Source organism: Rutidosis leptorrhynchoides, chromosome 5 (genome assembly GCF_046630445.1).
Source record: "Rutidosis leptorrhynchoides isolate AG116_Rl617_1_P2 chromosome 5, CSIRO_AGI_Rlap_v1, whole genome shotgun sequence".
NCBI lineage: Eukaryota > Viridiplantae > Streptophyta > Magnoliopsida > Asterales > Asteraceae > Rutidosis > Rutidosis leptorrhynchoides.
In genome coordinates, this window is record NC_092337.1 from 409,528,713 (window position 1) to 409,546,480 (window position 17,768).

General features: G+C 32.7%; 1 protein-coding gene across 1 annotated transcript; it reads right to left on the reverse strand.

The window, feature by feature from the left end:
• Positions 1-16,515: 16,515 nt before the first annotated feature.
• On the reverse strand, positions 16,516-17,520 carry LOC139847423 (arabinogalactan O-methyltransferase 1-like). Its single transcript, XM_071837093.1, has one exon. It carries the CDS (start codon positions 17,443-17,445, stop codon positions 16,618-16,620), a length of 828 nt encoding a protein of 275 aa, XP_071693194.1. The 5' UTR covers positions 17,446-17,520; the 3' UTR covers positions 16,516-16,617.
• Positions 17,521-17,768: the final 248 nt, after the last annotated feature.

A 17,768-nucleotide genomic window follows, 5' to 3' on the forward strand; every position in this document is an offset into this window, starting at 1 on the left:
ATTCTTATTGTAAACCATTATGTAATGGTTGTGTGTAAACGGTATATTTTAGATTATCATTATTTGATAATCTACGTAATGCTTTTTAAACCTTTATAGATAAAATAAAGGTTATGGTTATTTTAAAAATGAATGCAGTCTTTGAAAAACATCTCATATAGAGGTCAAAACCTCGCGACGAAATCAATTAATATGGAACGTTTATAATCAATATGAACAGGACATTTCAGTTGGTATCAGAGTGTTGGTCTTAGAGAACCAGAAAATTGCATTAGTGTGTCTTACCGAGTTGTTAGGATGCATTAGTGAGTTTGGACTTCGACCGTGTTTTTTTCAAAAACGATTGCTTAACATTTTTTTTGTTGGAAACTATATATTATTAACATGTAAATATTATGTGATATATTAATCTCTTAACGTGTTTGCTATTGTGTGATAGATGTCTACCTCTATTACAAATCCCATTGATTCACCTAATAATAATGAAGAGTCGGATATATTTTGGGAAGATTCACAAATTCCCGAAGAGGAACCGGAAGAGGAGGAACCGGAAGAGGAGGAACCGGAAGAAGAGGAACCAGAAGAGGATGAATCGAAAGAGGAGGAACCAGAAGAAGAAGAGGTTCCGGAGGAAGAAATATTGATACCTATAGTAAATCAATTAAATAAAAGAAAATCCTCAACCAACGGACCAAAGTTAATAATGGTCAATGGTGTTTCTGCCGAGGAAGCAAAATATTGGGAAGATTACCAATTTTTCGATGAATCGGATCCCAATGAAGATTCCGATGATGTTATAGAAATTACCTCGACCCAATTTAATAAAGCGAAAGAAAATAATAAGGGAAAAGGTATAAAAATAGAGAAACCCGATTCCAACCTCGATGAACTTTATATGTATCGACAACATCCGTATTTCCTAAAATGTAACAATGACCCGGGAACCTCTAAACCACCAGGTTTTTCTAAACCATTATGGAAAACGACGGCTCGTATTAGAGGAACACCATATATTCCTAGAAAATTAGGAAAACGAACCAAGTCTGAAGAAAAAGAAACCAGTGATTCAGATTAGAAGATTGTAATCCTGTTGTGTATTATATGTATTATAGTGTGCTTATATTTTTATGTTCTATGTAAAAATTGCTTGTATTGTTTGTTAATTATCTTTTACAAATCTAATCCTTGTCTATTTTACAGTATAAAAACAAAATGGACGTTATGGGTAGACAACCGAATATTTTAGAAGACCTACCAGAGGATATGATTGAGGAAATCTTGTCTAGAGTCGGTCAGAATTCATCAGCACATTTAGTTATGGCGAAATTAACTTGTCAAATATTTGAAAGACTTTCCAGAAATGCCTTAGTTTATAAAAGGCTTTCCTTTGATAGGTGGGGTATATCACATTGGGGAGACCGTAAGTTACGCCGTTTTTTCTTTAAAGCGTTAAATACGGGGAACCCAAATGCAATTTTACGCTACGGGTTAAGAACCTATTTTGACTCAACATATCCCAACATAGGATTTCGTGAATTAGAAAGAGCTTCTAACATGCAACATAAAGAAGCATGTTATGCTTACGGGTTAGTGATGTTCGCTTCTTACCAAAGTGAGAAAAAGAACATCGGATTGCAACTTTTAAATAAAACCTTCCCACAAGTGACGGATTCAGTAGTTGGGGTGAGAAACAAGGTTTTTAGATTATTACGGGGCTGTTGGACATTACGAAACCCTCGTCCTTTTGACAACATTACAACATGCTGCCTAGCCAATGGTCATAACGGTTATTTTCCACAAGACCAAGGATGGGAAGTCGTCTTAGTAAAACCAGAATGCATGACTTGTTTCTGGACTTATGAATTACGTGTCTTTATTTCCTTTGCTGAACAACTTGCGTATTAACTAGATTTATCTTCAAAACTGTCCTGTATCAAAGTGTACTATATTTCATGTTATATGTAATATAGTGATGTTGTAAGTTTGAAGAATATTTATATGTGATATATTATTATAATCAGATTTTCATATGGAATTGTAGTAGTTGAATTGTATATTAGCTACTAAGTATGAACTTAACGGGTAGGTAGTACCCGAATTTAAACTTATAAAACGCTAATATGAAGAAAAAGCTTTTATAAATGAGTTCATATTATGCTACAAAATACTATTGACTACTCTTAATATTCTGTATGATTAACTCGATTCAGTTGGCTATTTTGAAGGAAATGGCACTGACTACTCGACACACCATGAATATGAGCGAAGAGGAATTTCGTACCTTTTTTGCTGCAAACATAGCCGCAGAACAGGCTGCGCTACATACCAACAATAACTCTAAATCTAGCAATGCAGCTAACGGCGCAAGAAATCGTGTAGGATGCTCCTACAAATAATTCACTGCCTACAAACCTTTGGAATTTGATGGAACCGAAGGACCAATTGGATTGAAACGGTGGATCGAGAAAGTCGAATCGGTGTTTGCCATAAGTAAGTGTACTGAAGAGGACAAAGTTAAGTACACTACGCATACCTTCACAGGTACTGCGTTAACGTGGTGGAACACCTATCTTGAACAGGTAGGATAAAATGCTGCTTACGCACTACCGTGGTCGGCATTCAAGCAATTGATGAACGAGCAGTACCGTCCTAGAAACGAAGTCAATAAACTCAAGGTAGAACTCAGAGAGTTACGAACACAAGGGTTTGACATTACCACATATGAACGAAGATTCACAGAGTTGTGCCTATTGTGTCCGGGAGCATTCGAAGATGAAGAAGAGAAGATCGACGCGTTTGTAAAAGGGTTACCAGTAAGGATTCAAGAAGATGTGAGTTCACACGAGCCCGCTTCTATACAGAAGGCAAGTTGAATGGCTCATAAACTCATAAATCAGATTGAGGGAAGAATTAAAGAGCAGACGGCTAAAGAAGCCAACACGAAACAACTCAAGAGGAAGTGGGAGGAAAATGGTGACAAGAGTCACCAGTACAACAACAACAACAATTACAACCACAATCGCAACAACTATCCCAACAACCGCAACAACAATCGCAACAATAACCGCAATCCTAACAATAACTACAACAAACATCCCAACAACAACAACAACCGTTTCAACAACAATAACAATCCCAACAACAACCTCAATAACAACAACGGCAACAAAAACCAAAAATAGCCATGTCATAGGTGTGAAGAAAATCATCAGGAGTTTTGCACGACATTTTGCAACAGGTGTAAAAGAAATGGTCATAGCGTGACAAAGTGTGAGGTCTATGGACCAAAGTTTAACAGAACTAAAGGAACAAATAATGTCGGAACAAGTAATGCCGAAATGAATAATGTCGGAGCAAGTAATACCAACGCTGTTTGTTATAAATGTGGAAAACCGGACCACATTATTAGAAATTGCCCGAATCAGGGGAATACTAATGGGCAGGGCTGTGGAAGAGTTTTCAGAAGCATAGGAAGACCCGGAGCTTGTTACGGGTACGTTTCTTATTGACGATAAATCTGCTTATGTTTTATTTGATTCGGGTGCGGATATAAGCTATATGAGTAGAGAATTTTGTGCTAAATTAAGTTGCCAATTGACGCCTTTGGATAGTAAATTTTTACTCGAATTAGCAAACGGTAAATTAATTTCAGCAGATAATATATGTCGGGAGAGAGAAATAAAACTGGGGGATGTAACGTTTAAAATTGATTTAATATCAGTCGAGTTAGGGAGTTTTGATTTAATAATTGGCATGGACTGGTTGAAAAAGTTGCGAGCAGAGGTCGTTTGTTACAAAAATGCGATTCGCATTATGCGTGAAAAAGGAAAACCTTTAATGGTGTACGGAGAAAAGAACAACGCGAAATTAAATCTTATTAGTAGTTTGAAGGCGCAAAAACTAATAAGAAAAGGTTGTTACGTCATTCTAGCACACATCGAGGAAGTTAAACGTGAAGAAAAGAACATCAGTGATGTTCCCGTCGCAAAAGAATTTCCTGATGTATTTTCAAAAGAATTACCGGGATTACCCCCATATCGATCCGTTGAATTTCAAATAGACCTTGTACCAGGAGCTGCACCAATAGCTCGTGCTCCATACAGACTCGCACCCAGCGAAATGAAAGAATTATAAAGTCAGTTACAGGAACTTTTAGAGCGTGGTTTCATTCGACCAAGCACATCACCATGGGGAGCTCCTGTTTTGTTTGTCAAGAAGAAAGATGGTACATTCAGATTGTGTATCGACTACCGAGAGTTGAACAAACTTACCATAAAGAACCGCTACCCACTACCGAGAATCGATGACTTATTTAATCAACTACAAGGCTCGTCTATTTATTCGAAGATCGATTTACGTTCTGGATATCATCAAATGCGGGTGAAGGAGGATGATATTCCAAAGACTGCTTTTAGGACGCGTTACGGTCATTACGAGTTTATGGTTATGCCGTTTGGATTCACTAACGCACCAGCTGTGTTCATGGACCTCATGAACCGAGTGTGTGGGCCATATCTTGACAAGTTTGTCATTGTTTTCATCGATGACATACTTATTTACTCGAAGAATGATCAAGAGCACGAAGAACATTTGAGAAAAGTGCTAGAGTTGCTGAGAAAAGAAAAATTGTACGCTAAGTTTTCAAAGTGTGCATTTTGGTTGGAAGAAGTTCAATTCCTCGGTCACATAGTGAACAAAGAAGGTATTCAGGTGGATCCAGCAAAGATTGAAACAGTTGAAAAGTGGGAAACCCCGAAAACTCCAAAACACATACGCCAGTTTTTAGGACTAGCTGGTTACTACAGAAGGTTCATCCAAGACTTTTCTATAATAGCAAAACCCTTGACTGCATTAACGCATAAAGGGAAGAAATTTGAATGGAAAGATGAACAAGAGAAAGCGTTTCAATTGTTAAAGAAAAATTTAACTACGACACCTATATTGTCATTACCTGAAGGGAATGATGATTTTGTGATATATTGTGACGCCTCAAAGCAAGGTCTCGGTTGTGTATTAATGCAACGAACGAAAGTAATTGCTTATGCGTCTAGACAATTGAAGATTCACGAACAGAATTATACGACGCATGATTTGGAATTAGGCGCGGTTGTTTTTGCATTAAAGACTTGGAGGCACTACTTATATGGGGTCAAAAGTATTATATATACCGACCACAAAAGTCTTCAACACATATTTAATCAGAAACAACTAAATATGAGGCAGCGTAGGTGGATTGAATTCTTGAATGATTACGACTTTGAGATTCGTTACCACCCGGGAAAGGCAAATGTGGTAGCCGACGCCTTGAGCAGAAAGGACAGAGAACCCATTCGAGTAAAAGCTATGAATATAATGATTCACACTAACCTTACTACTCAAATAAAGGAGGCGCAACAAGGAGTATTAAAAGAGGGAAATTTAAAGGATAAAATACCCAAAGGATCGGAGAAGCATCTTAATATTCGGGAAGATGGAACCCGGTATAGGGCTGAAAGAATTTGGGTACCAAAATTTGGAGATATGAGAGAAATGGTACTTAGAGAAGCTCATAAAACCAGATACTCAATACATCCTGGAACGGGGAAGATCTACAAGGATCTCAAAAAACATTTTTGGTGGCCAGGTATGAAAGCCGATGTTGCTAAATACGTAGGGGAATGTTTGACGTGTTCTAAGGTCAAAGCGGAGCATCAAAAACCATCAGGTCTACTTCAACAACCCGAAATCCTGGAATAGAAATGGGAAAACATTACCATGGATTTCAGTACTAAATTGCTAAGGACTGCAAGTGGTTTTGATACTATTTGGGTAATAGTTGATCGTCTCACCAAATCAGCACACTTCATGCCAATAAGAGAAGATGACAAGATGGAGAAGTTAGCACGACTGTATTTGAAGAAAGTCGTCTCCAGACATGGAATACCAATCTCTATTATCTCTGATAGGGATGGCAGATTTATTTCAAGATTCTGGCAGACATTACAGCAAGCATTAGGAACTCGTCTAGACATGAGTACTGCCTATCATCCACAAACTGATGGGCAGAGCGAAAGGACGATACGAATGCTTGAAGACATGCTACGAGCATGTGTTATTGATTTCGTAAACAGTTGGGATTGACATCTACCGTTAGCAGAATTTTCTTACAACAACAGCTACCATTCAAGAATTGAGATGGCGCCGTTTGAAGCACTTTATGGTAGAAAGTGCAGGTCTCCGATTTTTTGGAGTGAAGTGGGGGATAGACAGATTACGGGTCCGGAGATAATACAAGAAACTACCGAGAAAATCATCCAAATTCAACAACGGTTGAAAACCGCCCAAAGTCGACAAAAGAGCTACGCCGACATTAAAAGAAAAGATATAGAATTTGAAATTGGAGAGATGGTCATGCTTAAGGTTGCACCTTGGAAAGGAGTTGTTCGATTTGGTAAACGAGGGAAATTAAATCCAAGGTATATTGGACCATTCAAGATTATTGATAGTGTCGGACCAGTAGCTTACCGACTTGAGTTACCTCAACAACTCGCGGCTGTACATAACACTTTCCACGTCTCAAATTTGAAGAAATGTTTTGCTAAAGAAGATCTCACTATTCCGTTAGACGAAATCCAAATCAACGAAAAACTTCAATTCATCGAAGAACCCGTCGAAATAATGGATCGTGAGGTTAAAAGACTTAAGCAAAACAAGATACCAATTGTTAATGTTCGATGGAATGCTCGTAGAGGACCCGAGTTCACCTGGGAACGAGAAGATCAGATGAAGAAGAAATACCCGCACTTATTTCCAGAAGATACGTCAACACCTCCAACTGCTTAAAATTTCGTGACGAAATTTATTTAACGGGTAGGTACTGTAGTGACCCGAACTTTTCCATGTTTATATATATTAAATGAAATTGATATTTACATGATTAAATTTTTCCAACATGTTAAGCAATCAAACTTGTTAAGACTTGATTAATTGAAATAGGTTTCATATAGACAATTGACCACCCAAGTTGACTGGTGATTCACGAACGTTAAAACTTGTAAAAACTATATGATGACATATATATGATTATATATATAGTTAACATGATATTATGATAAATAAGTATCTCATTAGGTATTTTAACAATGAGTTATATACATAAAATTGTGTTTATTGAATTAAGAAACTCTGAACGATATATATAACGATTATCGTTATAACAACGTCTTACTAATTACATATGAATCATATTAAGATATTGTTACACTATGTTTAATCATGATAAATGATAAGTAAACATGTCATTATGTATATTAACAATGAACTACATATGTAAAAACAAGACTACTAACTTAAGGATTTCGAAACGAGACATATATGTAACGATTATCGTTGTAACGACATTTAAATGTATATATATCATATTAAGATATATTAATATATCATAATATCATGATAATATAATAATTTAACATCTCATTAGATATAATAAATATTAGGTTAACAACATTTAACAAGATCGTTAACTTAAAGGTTTCAAATCAACATTTACATGTAACGACTAACGATGACTTAACGACTCAGTTAAAATGTATATACATGTAGTGTTTTAATATGTATTCATACACTTTTGAAAGACTTCAAGACACTTATCAAAATACTTCTACTTAACCAAAATGCTTACAATTACATCCTCGTTCAGTTTCATCAACAATTCTACTCTTATGCACCCGTATTCGTACTCGTAAAATACACAGCTTTTAGATGTATGTAATATTGGTATATACACTCCAATGATCAGCTCTTAGCAGCCCATGTGAGTCACCTAACACATGTGAGAACCATCATTTGGCAACTAGCATGAAATATCTCATAAAATTACAAAAATATGAGTAATCATTCATGACTTATTTACATGAAAACAAAATTACACATCCTTTATATCTAATCCATATACCAACAACCAAAAACACCTACAAACACTTTAATTCTTCAATTTTCTTCATCTAAGTGATCTCTCTCAAGTTCTATCTTCAAGTTCTAAGTGTTCTTCATAAATTCTATAAGTTCTAGTTTCATAAAATCAAGAATACTTCCAAGTTTGCTAGCTTACTTCCAATCTTGTAAAGTGATCATCCAAATTCAAGAAATCTTTCTTATTTACAGTAAGATATCTTTCTAATACAAGGTAATACTCATATTCAAACTTTGATTCAATTTCTATAACTATAACAATATTATTTCGAGTGGAAATCTTACTTGAACTTGTTTTCGTGTCATGATTCTGCTTCAAGAACTTTCAAGCCATCCAATGATCCTTTGAAGCTAGATCTATTTTTTTCATTTCCAGTAGGTTTATCCACAAAACCTGAGGTAGTAATGATGTTCATAACATCATTCGATTCATATATATAAAACTACCTTATTTGAAGGTTTAAACTTGAAATCACTAGAACATAGTTTAGTTAATTCTAAACTTGTTCGCAAACAAAAGTTAATACTTCTAACTTGACTTTTAAAATCAACTAAACACATTTTCTATATCTATATGATATGCTAACTTAATGATTTAAAACCGTAAAACACGAAAAACACCGTAAAACCGGATATACGACGGTGTAGTAACACCGCGGGTTGTTTTGGGTTAGTTAATTAAAAACTATGATAAACTTTGATTTAAAAGTTGTTCTTCTGGGAAAATTATTTTTCTTATGAACATGAAACTATATCCAAAAATCATGGTTAAACTCAAAGTGGAAGTATGTTTTCCAAAATGGTTATCTATACGTCGTTCTTTCGACTGAAATGACTACCTTTACAAAAACGAATTTTAACCTGTAATTCTGACTATAAACTTATAATTTTTCTGTATAGATTCATAAACTTAAGTTCAATAAGAAACCATAGCAATTGGATTCACTCAAAACGGATTTAAAACGAAGAAGTTATGGGTAAAACAAGATTGGTTATTTTTGCTTGTTGTAGCTACGTGAAAATTGGTAACAAATCTATATTAATCATATTCTAGCTAACTTATATTGTATTATATATGTATTCTAATATATTATGTAATCTTGGGATACCATAGACACGTATGCAAATATTTTGACATATCATATCGACCCATCTATATATATTATTTGGAACAACCATAGACACTCTATATGCAGTAATGTTGGAGTTAGCAATACAGGGTTGAGGTTGATTCCAAAAATATATATAGTTTGAGTTGTGATCTAGCCTGAGATGTGTATACACTGGGTCTTGGATTGATTCAAGATAATATATATCGATTTATTTCTGTACATCTAATTATGGACAACTAGTGTAGGTTACTAACAAGGACAGCTGACTTAATAAACTTAAAACAGTAAAACGTATTAAAAATGTTGTAAATATATTTTGAACATACTTTGATATATATGTACATATTTGTTATAGGTTCGTAAATCGACCAGTGGCCAAGTCTTACTTCTCGACGAAGTAAAAATCTGTGAAAGTGAGTTATAGTCCCACTTTTAAAATCTAATATTTTGGGATGAGAATACATGCAGTTTTATAAATGTTTTACGAAATAGACACAAGTAAATGAAACTACATTATATGGGTGAATGATCGAAGCCTAATATGCCCCTTTTGCTTGGTAGCCTAAGAATTAGTAAACCGATCTACTAATTGACGCGAATCCTAAAGATAGATCTATTGGGCCTAACGAACCCCATCCAAAGTACCGGATGCTTTAGTACTTCGAATTCGTTTTTATCATGTCCGAAGGATTCCCGGAAGTACCGGATGCATCTTGTTAATGTCGGTTACCAGGTGTTCACCATATGAATGATTTTTATCTCTATGTATGGGATGTATATTGAAATATGAAATCTTGTGGTCTATTATTATGATTTGATAATATATAGGTTAAACCTATAACTCACCAACATTTTTGTTGACGTTTTAAGCATGTTTATTCTCAGGTGATTATTAAGAGCTTCCGCTGTTGCATACTAAAATAAGGACAAGATTTGGAGTCCATGCTTGTATGATATTATGTAAAAACTGCATTCAAGAAACTTATTTTTGATGTAATATATTTTTATTGTAAACCATTATGTAATGATCGTGTGTAAACGGTATATTTTAGATTATCATTATTTGATAATCTACGTAATGCTTTTTAAACCTTTATAGATAAAATAAAGGTTATGCTTGTTTTAAAAATGAATGCAGTCTTTGAAAAACGTCTCATATAGAGGTCAAAACCTCGCGACGAAATCAATTAATATGGAACGTTTATAATCAATATGAACGGGACATTTCAATTGCCTCTCGACATCCTCCTTTATGTTTAAGCGATACAACCATAAAAGCAAAATAATAAGTCTGCCATCAGGAATCATCACAACATCATCACAACTGGAAACTTCTTAAACCACACACTGATATAGAAGAAAACTGGAAATGAGTCTATACCTTGTCATCATCTTATATCAGAAGAGAAATAATGATACAGTAAATGTATAAGGACACCACAAATTGTGATCAAATATCAAGTGAACAGAGTTACCTCAATGAGAAACATATATATTCTTTATCCTTAATTTCCAAGATATGCCCAGCACCTATACCAAATAACCAAACACAGTTTAACTACTAAGAATAAATGTACAACAAATAAAAAAATGGAATCCAAATTCTTAGTTCCCAAAAAGTTCCATGCACTCTTCTATATCTTAATAGTACAGAACCACAACAAATATCATTGATCTACACAATAATATTAAGTGAAAACTAAATCTAAAAAAACCCTAACCCTAACTGTTGAAAATGATAAAAACTTACCATAATACCTTTTATCAAAAACAACTGAAGTTGAAGATGAATATACAAATTAATATAATCAATGGTAATAAGAACTAAAATGAGAGTAAATGGTGATATTACTTCAAAATTTGTTTACTCAAATGTTCGATTGCGTCCTCAACTTCACAAGACTTAGATGATAATCTCCAACCTGAAAAACTTCCATAACATAACCATTTTAAAAAATCCGATAAATAACAAAGAAAGCATAAAGATGATTAACAAAACATAAATAAAAGGACCATTTAATAACATATATCTACAATCATCGTGTTTCTGTAGTACCATTTTAAAAATCCGATAAATAACAAAGAAAGCATAAAGATGATTAGCAAAACATAAAAAAAAGGACCATTTAATAACATATATCTACAATCATCGTGTTACTATAGTGCACTAACTACATAGATATTAATACACCTAAAGGATATATGTTTGAAACATATCATGCGAACCTTTTGTTAGATGTAAGTGTCCAACGAAAGCTCCAAAAAGTCTATATAATTCACTTGGATATTGCTCACAACCTTTTCCTATCCATAAAGCCTGACGAATCGAACATGAAAAGTTATTCTTGGAAAAATAACATCTGCAATTAGACCAACACTGAACATACGACATATACAAACACCAATATGCGAGCAGTCAGCACAGCCAAAAACATCCAATGTTGATCTTGATCCATACTTGCAGCAACCAATCTTGTACTAAATCTTAATACATATAACTACAAAACAAAGATATGAATGGATTATAAATAACTCCATCAGCTAAATGTTTACATACCTTTGATATTTTCTACAATTAAAAAATTGAGATTGAAATACACTGATTTTTTTTGTTTTTTGTTTACACTGATAAGTAGTAGTTAAAAATTTTAGTTTGTATGATGAATATATTCAGAGTTTCTTTTCCAAATAACAGCAAGCTTCAAACAACAAATGCAAGTATGCAAATACAATATAAAAAAATGAACCAAACATTTGACCCACCTAAATGGAACTCACTGAATTTAGGAAAGCTACTTTAAAAGCGCATAACCTGACTCAAAGCCTCGCTAAACACAACCTACACAACAATTGTCTGTATAATTAGTGATGGTGGATAAGTAACGTAACTAACATAAGCATAAGTAACAACATATTATAACTCCGAAAAAATACCTGAGCATTATCTAACACTACTATCTGTTGATGCTATATTCTCACATCTCAATGTAACTCCTTACCTAAAAAATAAAGGATTGCATTGGAAAACTTGAATAAATTTGATAATCATTCAAATTAAAATAATAAAAGAGAAAGAACTACAATCGATCTTGAACTTCTTTGTGGCATTTTATCGAGCACTTAGTGTTCAATAAGTAATTATCACACACAATGTTAAGATTTCTTATCCTTCATCCACATAAACCAAAACAACCATATGATAATTTAATTAGGTTAAATAAAGAAACGAAAATTAATTACCTGCAAATCAGATGGCTTATACCATCATCTTCATCTTCATCCTTCTAATGTTTTATCATCATGATTAATCAACACGAGTGGATTCAAATCTAAATGGTAGCTGATAGGAACAATACTAAATGGGTCTAATTTGAATAATGAAACCGAATATATTTTGTACTAAATCCATTAGCAAGTAGTATATGATATATAAAAGAATACTTTGACCTATTAGAGCTTTTAGAATCTTTAAGGGGTTGGCCAATTTGATAGTTGTTTATGACTACTAAGAAAGTTACAACTCTCACAATTTAATCAATAACACAATAAAATGTTCAAGCACTTACATGACAGTTAACAACGTCTTTTTTATCTTGGTCAAGAAATTGCATACGGTAGACGGGCACGTTCCTATACAAAGAAAGTTAGATGGGTCACATTACTATACAAAGAAGGTTGGTTACTACAGTTGTTAAAATCAAGAACATCTACATGGGAGAAAGACGTGATGAAACAGAGGGAGAAAGAGAATGGGATAGATTATTCCTTGTTGAAGTGTATATATTATAGAAATCTGCTTAAGAAAGTCAAAATATAAAAAAAAAAAAAAAAAAAAAAAAAAAAAAAAAAGACATGGTAGAAGTAATACCTTTATGATGTTGGGTCTTGCCACACGCCCTTGTCTGAGAGCATTGAAAAATACTTAGAACGCTGAAAATCAAATATTGCATATCTGGGAGAAGTAAATGGAGTTAGAACCAATGCTCAAGTTAAGAAAACCAATGGAAATAGCCTTTATTCAAGATGTACTCACCATAAGACTTTTTAAAATATTTTTAATGAGAAAACATATTCTTAACATATCTAATAACCAAGTGCTGGTAGTAAATCAACCTCTCATTAATATATATATTATAATACGAAGCCTGGAACCAATTTTCAAACTTCTTGTTCTTCCATTTGACAGCCCTAATCAACCTGCTCAATTACAAATTTACAATTACAATTAAAATTAAAATTATAAAGCATCATGAAAATCAAACATATATAGAACGCCCCGATTTTATTGAGATGCAGACAACAAACCCTAATGATTAAGTGTAAATGATAATACTGGAACAATAATGCCGATTGCAACGGTAATGGTAAATAACCCGAATGAATTGAGAAGATGAAGAATGATAAAAGTAATTGAGTGTAAATGATATTATCTACATGTAAATTACATACCTAAAAGGGAAGAAACCTTATATGAAAAATAATTCTCGAAGATTGAAAATATTACATGTTGATTCCGAAAACATCCCCGATTTAATGATATCTTCCAATTGAATATGAAATAAAATTATATGTTAAAGAAAACACCTAGATGTAGGGTTTCAAGAAGATGTAACAGAGGGATGATTCAGATTTTAGAACTATTATCAAAATTCTGAGAAAGATTTTAGAACTCTATACGCGTGTTTTTTAGATATAAAGAAACCCTAATTTGGAATTGGAACAGATACAAATACGAAGTATAATTTTTTTTACTGTGGGTTTAATTATTTAAATAAAAGTAATTAGTTTTTGATTTAATATTTTAGTATTATATTATTACATCATCACATGGCCTCTAAATTTTCCTTTTTGTATTTTGATTTTTTTTTAAAGAAGAAAAATGTTTATTTATGATGTCATCATTTTAGCATTTTAATAGAAACTATAGATTTAAATTAATAGACATATAAAAAGGTAAATATGAAATTTAAGAAATATTTAACTTTAATAAATACGGTTTAAAAAACTTATATTGATTGAACCTTTGAATTCGGGTTCCTTGATTCCATTCGGCTTATTCCGTCTCGTTTTAGATGGTTGTTAATCTTTCCTTAAGAGTTTAGATTGGATACCATCTTTATTTTTACCGTTGTTATTGACGGTTCAGTTTATTTCTTTCATATTGTATTCGTTTATGCATAGATTTTCAGTTGTGAGCTATTGTTAGGTTCTTTGTGCTAGTTTTGTTCGATAGCTTTCGTTGGGATTGAACGTTTTTTAGGGGTTTATTTTTTATGAAACTTGAAAGAAAAAAAATTTGCATCTTTGATTTAGTATAATGACAACTTTAACTCTTAGCAATTACTTGTAATTAAATATCTTCTTTGAGTCTTTGATGCTCATATAACTTTATAATTACGAGTAACATGAGAAATCTAGTTAATGATACATATATTTTAAAAGTGGATATTTGTTTTGATATAATTGCAAAATTAATAATTTGGACAAGTAATATAAGATAAAGAGAGTAACTGTATATCAAACATCAGTAATTTGTAAATTCAGTAATAGAGAAACAAAATTAATTAGTGGATTAAAAACTATTCAAATAGAGATAATTAACTTAAAAGTAAATAGGCTCCCACAATATAATTTTACTAGTTACATTATGTTCAGTTTTTTTCGTACTTGTTCACATTTAAGTGTACTTCTCACTTTTTTTTTTTTTTTCCTACTTCTCATTTTCTTTTCAACGTTGGTGGCAAACCCATGATCTCCTACTAGTGCATTTATGCATCTACTGCAATAATTTAAATTAAATTGATTATTCTTCAAGCCATGCATTTTATACTTGTGACAACACAAAAGAAAGGTATTTATGAATTTATCATTGCACTAAAGATACCTTTAATTTATCCACCAATCCATCATCTAAACCAACAATATACCCCCCACTAGCCTTAACAAGCGTTTTAACAACACATAATTGCCAAAATTCAACCTAAGCTCCAATACCCAACCTAAAATATACCTAAAGTAGATACAAGCCTTCAACCAATACAAACTTAATTAAATCCTAATTCTAATTGCTAATCTTATTCATAATTTTTTTACAAAATCAATTAAAAGAATTAAATAAATAAAAATTTGCAACTGTCTGCCGTTCCAAAAAAAAAAAAATGCAACTAAATTTGACCTTTCAAAATTTATTATCACACTCGATGTTACATTTTGAAATATCATAAACCAGAAATAAAAAAACTCAAAATATTAAAATGGTAAATGGGTGAAGGTCCTAATCTTCTATAGTTTCTATTATATTGCTAAAATGATGATGTCATTATTAGACTAATTCCTTTGTTAAGAAAAAATCAAAAAGAAAAAGAAAAAAATCTAAGCATGGTGGGTGATGTCATTAATCTAAATATTTTTGAATTAAAATTAAATCTTACTAATTAATTATTATTATTAAATCTTATTAATAATTATTTTAATTATTAAAATAAATAATTTTAATTAATTATTTTGAATTGAGTACGAGAAGGAATAAAAGCTAGGTAGAAGGAAACCAATTCTACATTTATATTTTAATTTATACTTTTAAAATAAAATGACAACCAATATTATCTCTTATGATTGGATGTGAATTGTTTAATATGCATTTTAGGTGTTTGATGAAATGTTCAGCTGATGAGTTTCTTAGTCGGACTATGTGGTTCTACGGGTCATTAAACTAAATAATCTTTAGCATTTACGTTCACTTAATATCTAAAACATATCATTAAACTGTTTCTTTTAAACAAACCCGTAGTTCCACGAGTCATTTCACTAGTTTTATATAATATATATGACTTTTCAAAAAAAATAAAAAATGGATGAAGGTCCTCAATTTCAAATTGTTCCAGAAAACAAATGTCCTAAAAAACACACATGTATCTATTTTACTCAAACACATAAAAATTTATGTTTATCAAAACTAATTATTAAAATCGTTTTCAACTATGACATACTTTTTAAAAGAATTAAATTCTGCTATATTATTTAATTCAAAAAAGATCTTTATCAATTTCAAAACTATTACATTAACTAAATAACAATAATAATAACAATAAATAACTAAATAATAATAATGATGATGATGACAACAATAATAAGAATTAATAATAATAATAATACGGGGTAACAATAATGACTTTTGATGGCGATTATTCATATGTAGAATATATTAAATTAATGCAACTTAACACAACTCTAATATTAACAAACGGTTACAATGGTACCCATCATTCTCGATGATAGGATATGTGTGTAATGAACGAAACCAAGTGTGAACAACTGAGGGCGTTTGATAAATTAGGTCGTGCTAACAACACCCTCGCCCTGAGGATGGCTTAACGGACTGAGGAATAATAATTTAATAATCCTTCCTGATAATACGATATTAATTAATTAATTTAATTAACATAAAATAATATCGTATACAAAACTCTAATAATAATCATGGTATCAAAACATATCAATATCATCTTATCTTATCTTACATAAATAAAAATATAAAAAACGCCACCACTAAAACCTAACACCACTCATTCCGGTAAGTCCCATTCGCCGGCGGTATCTCAAAATGCCACAACCGTCCACTACCGTCTTTCAAATTCTTCCTACACAAAAACTCCTCCGCATACGCTTTCTCCACCGGCCGATCAACATCGTGTAAAAACACGTGCGTCACACCCGATTTTTTCCTATTTCTCGCCATAACCGCTGCTGAATATATCGCCCCCATCCTACCTGGCGCTTTATCAAAATATCCTTTCGGCGCATCAATCATTATCATATCCCATTCCTTATCATACACCACATCCGGTAAACCAGTTAACGCTAACTTACACTTATTATTGCCACGTAGGTACGATTTTTTCGGACTACATTCAGGTTCATCTTTATAACTTTTCATCAACCAATCAGATTGTGACAGCTGTGTTCTGTATTTAACATGAACCGCTTTTAAATCCGGAGCGTCTTTTAAAACCGTATGGATCCATTTCGGATCTTCTTCTAGGAATAGAGTGAGTCCGCCTGGATTGAACGTTGACCACATCATTGAATCGTGACCTAATCCGAAAACGAGAAAATTACATGGAGCGATTGTTTTCAGGACGTTGAAAGAGATTGAAATCTCGTCGAAAGATTGTTGCGGGACGGTTTTTGAAGTTGCGTAATGGAGAATTGCACGGAGTTGTAACGGAGCGGTTGTTGATCGGAAATTTTCGAATGATCCGGTGCATACGAGTTGCGTTGTTCCGTCGCCGAGGAACGTGAAGATGACGACGCCGGCACCGATTAGAGCGAGGAGAGAGAATAAGATTGATATTTTCCGGTCAGGAAATGGACGGAGATTCATGTTCTTTTTTGGTTTTTTTTTTTTTTTTTTCCTTCTTTTCCTGGGTTTTAATTAATAATTTGGATAAAAGGGAAAAAAGATTAAATGAAAGAAAAATGGTTATGTGGTTTATGAAGATTATTACTACGTATTATTATGTGTAGGTTTGAATGATTGATGATGTTGATGACGTGGTAGAGTGATATTGGTGGACGATTTTTGAAACGTGTGTTGACTAAAATGCCCCTAGTGAAAAGGAATGAGTGTGAATCTCATGATATGAAGTGAAACCGTTACAGTTCAAAAGTTGAAGTCAACATTTGATTTTGTTTCATTATTATGTT

Excerpts from the sequence above, each read along its gene's own strand:
- LOC139847423 (XM_071837093.1), bottom strand. The coding sequence starts at position 17,445 with ATGAATCTCCGTCCATTTCCTGACCGGAAAATATCAATCTTATTCTCT.